General features: G+C 41.1%; 2 protein-coding genes across 2 annotated transcripts; both read left to right on the plus strand.

Moving 5' to 3' along the window:
* Positions 1 to 5: 5 nt before the first annotated feature.
* On the plus strand, positions 6 to 281 carry KTI12 (KTI12 chromatin associated homolog; the record flags this gene model as incomplete). Its single annotated transcript, XM_010177829.1, has 1 exon — positions 6 to 281. A coding segment is annotated over one exon (276 nt), but the record flags the coding sequence as incomplete, so codon positions are not given.
* A 3,108-nt stretch (positions 282 to 3,389) lies between these two features.
* TXNDC12 (thioredoxin domain containing 12) lies at positions 3,390 to 6,518 on the plus strand. The gene is made up of 5 exons (XM_010177818.2): positions 3,390 to 3,478; positions 4,182 to 4,255; positions 4,801 to 4,870; positions 4,960 to 5,043; positions 5,511 to 6,518. The coding sequence occupies exons 1-5, from the start codon at positions 3,439 to 3,441 to the stop codon at positions 5,588 to 5,590; spliced, it is 348 nt and encodes a 115-aa protein (XP_010176120.1). The 5' UTR covers positions 3,390 to 3,438; the 3' UTR covers positions 5,591 to 6,518.
* Positions 6,519 to 7,132: the final 614 nt, after the last annotated feature.

Consider the following 7,132-nt stretch of genomic DNA (forward strand, 5'->3'; position numbering starts at 1 on the left):
AGCCCCTGCAGTCCGGCACCTTCCTGCACCACCTCGACCGCGTCACCCAGGAGGTCCTGGCCGCCCTCATGGCCGCCCAGAGGAGCGGGGCGCAGCCCGGCGAGGTGGTCCGCGTCCCCGGCGTCGCCGAAGGGCTGGTGCTGCAGCGGCCCGTGAGCCTGGCCGAGCTGAGCCGGCTGCGGAGGCAGTTCATCACCTACACCAAGATGCAGCCCAGCGATGAAAACTTGCCCCAGCTGGCCAGCATGTTCCTGCAGTACCTGAGCCGCAGCATCCAGTGAGCCCTGTCACCTGTGCCACGCACAGCAGTGGCCGTGGTCCGGTCCCACAGTACTTGGGACGGTAAGAACCTGCCTTCCAGCCACAGACCTCGCGGAGCTGGGATCCCCTCTGTCGCACATCAGATCGTGTGGCAACAGCGGCTCTGGGAAGATGAATGCCGTGTCCCTGCAGCAGCTGTATTGCTAAGAGGATCTGTAGGGATGCTGGTCCCTCACCCCCGTGTTCTCCTCACTTGCATCCCTCAAAAAGGAGAGCTACTGTTGCGTCTGCAAGCAAGTGAAGTCTATGGAGACCTAAGCCCCAGTAGTCAAGTAGTGTCTGAACCCAAAAGCCCAAAAAGTGGTGACCATAGGGAAACTTTTCCCCTCCACGTTGGCACGTGTATATCTTGAATAAGAAGATTGTTTTTTCAAGACTATGTCCAGATAATGTCAAATTGCAGAAGAGACTTCAGGTCCACACCTGGAACAGGCTGGATTTTTGGGATGTGCCTGTTTCAAAAAAATCATACAGAACCCAGAAGATAGATTTGCAAACTCCACGCAACAGAAGGATGCTTGCTTAGCAAACTCAAACCTCTCTGCTTCAGGTTTAACAATAAATGTGTGCCTTAAATGGAGTCTTCATTTACCTGCAGGACTGTTTTATTGAAATAACTTGCTGTGTCTTTTCTCTGCAAGGTCTTCATTAAACACCTTTAAAAACACTAATTGTTTAAGAATGAGTATGTCATAGAAAAAATGAGCCAAAATGACAGTGTTCTGGGTGAAACTCTCCTAAAAGTCTGTACCAGCTGTGATGGGTAACTCAGTTTTGCACTTAGTTTCAACTAATTTCAGGTTTTGCTATACTATATATATAGCTTATATAAACTTTTCACTTTCTGCTGGATGCTTCATGCCTCATTTTAATAAATTGTGACTCTTGGCTTTAATTGTATGTGTAGTGCTACCTGGGAGGAAATGGTAAAGTGGGGCAGGGAGGTTACTTCAATTACAGTGGCTGTTTTTCTGACACACTAGCTTGCTAGGTGGATTTATGTATTGCAGAACTGAGATATGACTGCAAAAATGTTTTGATGTAAGTAAGTTTATTTTCACAGTCAAAGTAAAGAGAATAAAGCTGATAAAATACATTCAATATATCTAAAATTTATGTGAGTTCTCACTAAGAATTGGTATTTCAGGACTGTGAGCACTTCCATTTAGTGTTGCTTTGAAAATCATTCAACTTAAAAAAAAAAAAAATACTGTTGCACTACTGATTACCAGATGATTGAGCTCTTCTGACATGAGGCACTGATTCTTGATGATAAGAACAATATATATTTTCCAGACTTAAATCAGCCTCTCCTCAAGAAAGAGACAAAATCATGTTGGACTATGTGGAAACAATGGGAAAAAAGTGCTTTTTTTCTCACCAGAGAGAGGACACTGATGCAATACAAGCTTTACCAGGGAAATGTGTATTCTTGCTCCTCACTCCAGACAAAGGCTTATGTGAGGATGATAACATATTGTTTAGTTATTAATTGGAGACTTCTGCTTGAACTACTCTAAATGCTGATTGCTTCCTCTCCACCCTTTCCTGGTTCTGAAGGCCATGACTGAATGCTGCTAAGTAGAGATTTCCTTTCATATCTATCTGCAGCTAAAGAACTTGTACTTCAGTTCTGTTAGTAATTAATATAGTTGCCATCATGTGTGAAGGTATTTGTAATTTTTCTGTTTGTGAGAAATTCACTTAATTTTTAACTCCCAAAACAGGTGACAGAGTTTATAATAGCAGAAAGCTTAAACTTTGGTTTGCTTGGCATATCCTGAAAGAAGTATCCATGCAGTATGTTCTCTGTGTGTTCTCTTCCTTCTTTTCCTTCACCTAGTTTTAGGCTGTTCTTACTCTCTGGAAGCTGTATCATCATTACCAGCTTCCCTTGGATACTCTTCCATAGCTTAAGGGGTTTATTGGTAAGAGAAAAGAGGTGAGATACCCGGTTCTTGCTCTTAGTTTTTCTTAGTTTATTGCCCTATTCAGCTTTCACCAGTTCAACTGTTGGTGGAAACAATCACAGTGTTAGGAAGGATTTCCACATGCAGCAATGTGGAGGTAAGTGATGTACTAAACAGCAACAAAAGTTGCCTGTAGTTGTATCACTTTTCTTCTTAGAAAGGTAAAATTGATACAAAATAGTCAGGAGCAGTGAAATGGTGGATTAATTGGATCACCAGCACTAAAACCAGGAAGTATGTGAAATTAAGGCCTCTTTGTCTAACTGCATAATGCAGCCTGAGTGTGTTATAAAGGAGCTTAGAGAAATTGAACTTGGTAAGCTTGACTTTGTTGGTAGAAGCTAAAACGCTAAAGGGATTTTTGAAGAACAGGGTTAAATAAAACATATCTCAGGGTGATGGAAACTTCACTTCAGGGTAGTATAGGTAGTAAAGGTCAAGTGAATTATTTGGGAAGAGAGAGAGAATAATAAAGAATAACCTTGGTCCTTTTGCATTGCACTTTACTTAGGCTGCAGTTCCATGCAGCCCTGTCCTGCTCCTTCTCAGTCCTGACACTTGTCACATTTGTCACAGATTTTATTTCGACATACCAACATGTAGGAAGCTAGCCTGGCAGCCAGAGGGTTTGCCAGGTTACTGTGTTTGGTTATTGCTCCATGGAGGGTCTTAGTCACAGGAGGTGACTGCAACATACAGACCATAGTGGGGAGAGGGATGGGTGTGTGACTGTCACCCACTGGATTGCCTTAAGCAGCCACGAAAATCCATCCTGAGATCTCTCAAACAGCTAGTGTCACTAAACACCTCTGGTAAAAAAACTGCATGACCAGTTGTGTATCTCAGCAAACCTAAACTAGTAAGAGCAAACCTTTCAAAGATAAAATCTCCTCTAGAAGAGCAGTTCTTGGCTGGCAGTTATAGCAAATTATTATTCTACATGTTTTAAGATTGGGAAAACCTTTTGCAAGACGACCTTAGAATGCAGCAGAATCTCTTTACATCTCTCTTATTTTCTATTACATTTAGCTTTTGTAGAAGTCTTGACTGTTAAAATGTATGTGTAATAGAATTTGGTTTAGTCTCAACTGTTAAGCTTTCTTTAAAATTTTCTTCCTTTCTTCCTTTTTTTAGTGGTTTGCCTCTAATGGTTATCATCCACAAGTCTTGGTGTGGAGCTTGCAAAGGTCAGTGTGTTTAATACCAGAGCTTGCTGAAATTTCTAATGAACTTTCGTATACAGATCATGTAACTGAAAAACATGAACTTTGCATTCAAAATGTAGCTAATGGTATTTGTATTTCATTTAGAGCAATATAATATTGCACCACTTTACCCCTTAGCACTGCCAAAAGCCAGCCATGTCTAAATGCTAGCAAACAACAGCTGTAATACTGCACTTCTGTACTGGCTGCAATTTCTCCTGCACTTGGCTGTAAAAAATGAAACACAATGAATGATCTTCACGAATTAAGTGTAAATTGCCTTACCTTTCAGCTGGTGGTTCTTCAAAGATGAGGCTTTGTCTCTTTCAGAATCATGAACAAACAAGCTGGGTGTAATGGCTAAGCCTGAAGGATGAGGAGATTGAGTGAGAACAGCAAGCTTTTTGCTTCTGTCCCATTGGTTCAAATATGACCCCATATGTCTTTTGGCCAAGCCTCATCATACAGCTGCTCAGCAAGGATTGCTTCAGTTTCCTGCTGTTCTGAGCCTGGCTGGAACAGTTTGATACCTACCTTCCATTTACTCACTGCTTATTGAAAAGTACCAGCTCTCCAGAGGGAGGAATGAAGTTGAGATTTTGATGCTGAGCTGAAAACCTGAAATATTTTCTTCTGTCTTTACACATCTCTCTCTTTTTTTTTTTTTTTTCCCCCTTTTAATTAGCTTTAAAGCCAAAGTTTGCTGAATCCAAGGAGATCTCTGAACTTGCCCATAATTTTGTTATGGTCAACCTTGAGGTAGGCTGCCCTTTGATTTGTATTCATTTATTAAACATTTGGAATCCTGCTTAACTGGTTGCATCCTGTTTCTGTACATCCTAGATCATGCACTTCTGAATAGGTATTCAGGGTTGATTGATAGAGCTGATTGTTTTGAAAAGAATTTTCTTCAGTCTGGTTATTTTAATTGTGTTTATAAACCTGGCTCTCTGCCATTGTCTCTTTAACAATTTGTACCTTGTGTCAGTCTTTTGCTGCAATGAAGGAATTAATATAAATTCTCTCATGACATATCAAACATTCCTACACCAAAGTGGAGCATTTAATGCAAATTGTCAGAACAGAAAAATATTATTATTTTAACAAATGATACTTGTTTAGGTAAAAATAACTTGCTTTCCTTTGAGAGTGGAAGATAAGGTAGTTACCTAGTGTCTGTTCAAGATGTAAATTGCTCAGGGTAAATGGAATCTGAAGGCAATAGCTTGTTTGTTTAAAATGAGTGCTGTGTTTTTGTAGATATCTTGCTAATATGTTCCCTTTCTTCGGTCTTACTTTGGTAGGATGATGAAGAGCCAAAGGATGAAGCCTTTAGTCCTGATGGGGGTTACATTCCCAGAATCCTTTTCATGGGTAAGGCATCCACAGCTCTTGTATCCACTCACAGAACTTTGTTCTTATTGTTACCACCTAAATGTCCTGTTTGATTTCTTGTTTCATAGACCCCAGTGGAAAAGTCCACCCAGAAATCATAAATGAGAAAGGAAACCCCAGCTACAAGTATTTCTATACCAATGCTGATCAAGGTATGTGCAAAGTAGTTTGAAGTGCGTTTTTAGTGAGATGAAACTCTGGGTGTGTCCTGAGTGAAGGACACACCTTCACTTTTGAGTGGAGAAAAGTGATGATACTTTACAGCGTAACTGGGAGCTGTTAGATACAACATGAGTGAGTGGTTCTCCTAGGCCTTGAGGAGCCATGTTCAGAATCATGATTCACCTTAATACCGACTATAATGTCTATAGGACCTAAACTTGGTCTCCAGCTGTGGCGTGGAAAATCATGCGATTTGCATGATCCAGCTACAGATAGTTGGGGAAAAAGGCATAGGACTGGGTTGTGGGTTTTGTTTTTGGTTTTGGTTTTTTCCCCCACAGGTTAATTTGTAGATCTACCTTCTGTAACTCTTATTTTAAATCACTTTCATTACCAGGCCACCTTGATGTTTTCATCTTGAGATTAATAGTTGCTGTCTCTCTGTCTAATCTTTCAGTTATCCAAGGGATGAAAGAAGCCCAGGAGAAGCTAACAGGTGATGCTTTCAAACAAAAACACCTGGGAGATGAACTATAATGAATACACTGAACAATGCTTTTTCATCACTTCAAAACTCTAAAAGGAAATGATTAAACAGACCAAGAATGTAGATGCACTGGAGGGACATAATTCTCCTGTCAACAATGTTAGGTTAAACCCTGTTTGGAGTTCACACACATGCATCAATTACAGCGTTATCTCCTCCTCTGCCTGGCAGTTTGTACTGTCATGGTTATTTGCAACTAAGTCATGTGCAAACACATCAGTTTGTGTGTTTGAGCAACCACTAATATTTGGTGTGAAAAGGGAGGTGTGTAGGGCAAAATGTTGATTTGAGGACAAACAATGTAATTGGAATAACCAGCAGTAGCTGACATTTTGACACTTAATCCGGGTTGGATCCCTCTTTTCTCACTGGTATTGTGTGATCCCATTGTTTTTACTGGGGATTCATATGAATGGGGCATGTTCCTGGGCCAGGCGTTTTTTTGACCTCCCAAACCATTAGTTCTGCCACTAAACCAAGCAGAATACATTTCATGAATGTCCAAGTAGCATGTGAAATTATTAGCTCTGGAAACATATTTTTGTGTAAAACTGTGTGTGATTCATCTTTATTTGCCTTTGGGCAGAAATTTAACTTTTTCCTTGTGCACTCACCTTTTCATTGTTTTATCAAGTGAGGGTGGGTCATGTTGAAGCTTTATGGGGGTTCCCCTTTTATTCTTTGAATGTTTTATGGCGAATGCCTTGCCATCACATTGTACTGTATTTTTGTACCAGGGTGAAAATTAAACCTTTTTAAACATAAGTATGCAGACAGTGTTTTGTGGTTAAGGGCATAGCTTTCCATTCTTGAGGGTGGGGGAATATATTTCTGTTTGTGTTGCAGTGGTTATTAATGTTGAGTGTCACAGGTGAAGAAGGTTTCTCCTTTTTATAATTAAAACCCAACAGTTTCTTTTAATGTAATTATAATTCAGCCATTCTTATTCTACCTATACTGTTAAGGGTGGGGTAATATCTACTGGAGATTAAAATAAAAATAGAGGGGAAGAAAATCAGCTCTCTTGACCTGCTGGTAATGCTTTTCCTAATGCAGCCCAGCATGCTGTTGGCCTTCTTTGCCACAAGGGCGCATTGCTGGCTCATGGTCAACTTCTCTGCCTGGACTCTCACATCCTCCTCTGCAAAGCTGCTTTCCAGCCTGTCAGCCCCCAGTCTGCACTGGTGCACAGGTTATTCCTCCCCAGGTGAAGGATATTGCATTTCCCTTTGTTGAACTTCCTGGCAACCCTCTCTGCCCAGACCCCCAACCTGTTGAGGTCCTTCTGAATGGCAGCACAACCGTTTGGTTATCAACTGCTGTCCCCAGTTCTGTATGATCTGCTGGTTTCCTGAGGGTGGACTCTGTCCATTCATCCAGGTTGTTAATAGAGATATTAAAGTATTGACCCCAGGAGTACTCCACTAGTGATGAACCCCTTTCAGCCCAGCAGTTCTGCCAGTTTTCCATCTCCCTCGCTGCCCGTTTATTTAGGTTGTGCTTCATCAGTTTGTCTATGAGGATGCTGTGGG

The sequence above is a fragment of the Antrostomus carolinensis genome, unplaced genomic scaffold (genome assembly GCF_000700745.2).
Source record: "Antrostomus carolinensis isolate BGI_N321 unplaced genomic scaffold, ASM70074v2 scaffold31090, whole genome shotgun sequence".
Classification (NCBI taxonomy): Eukaryota; Metazoa; Chordata; class Aves; order Caprimulgiformes; family Caprimulgidae; genus Antrostomus; species Antrostomus carolinensis.

Excerpts from the sequence above, each read along its gene's own strand:
- TXNDC12 (XM_010177818.2), top strand. The coding sequence starts at position 3,439 with ATGGTTATCATCCACAAGTCTTGGTGTGGAGCTTGCAAAG. Across the intron at positions 4,256-4,800 it reads TTGTTATGGTCAACCTTGAG|GATGATGAAGAGCCAAAGGA; the intron begins GTAGGCTGCCCT and ends TTACTTTGGTAG. Across the intron at positions 5,044-5,510 it reads CTATACCAATGCTGATCAAG|TTATCCAAGGGATGAAAGAA; the intron begins GTATGTGCAAAG and ends CTAATCTTTCAG.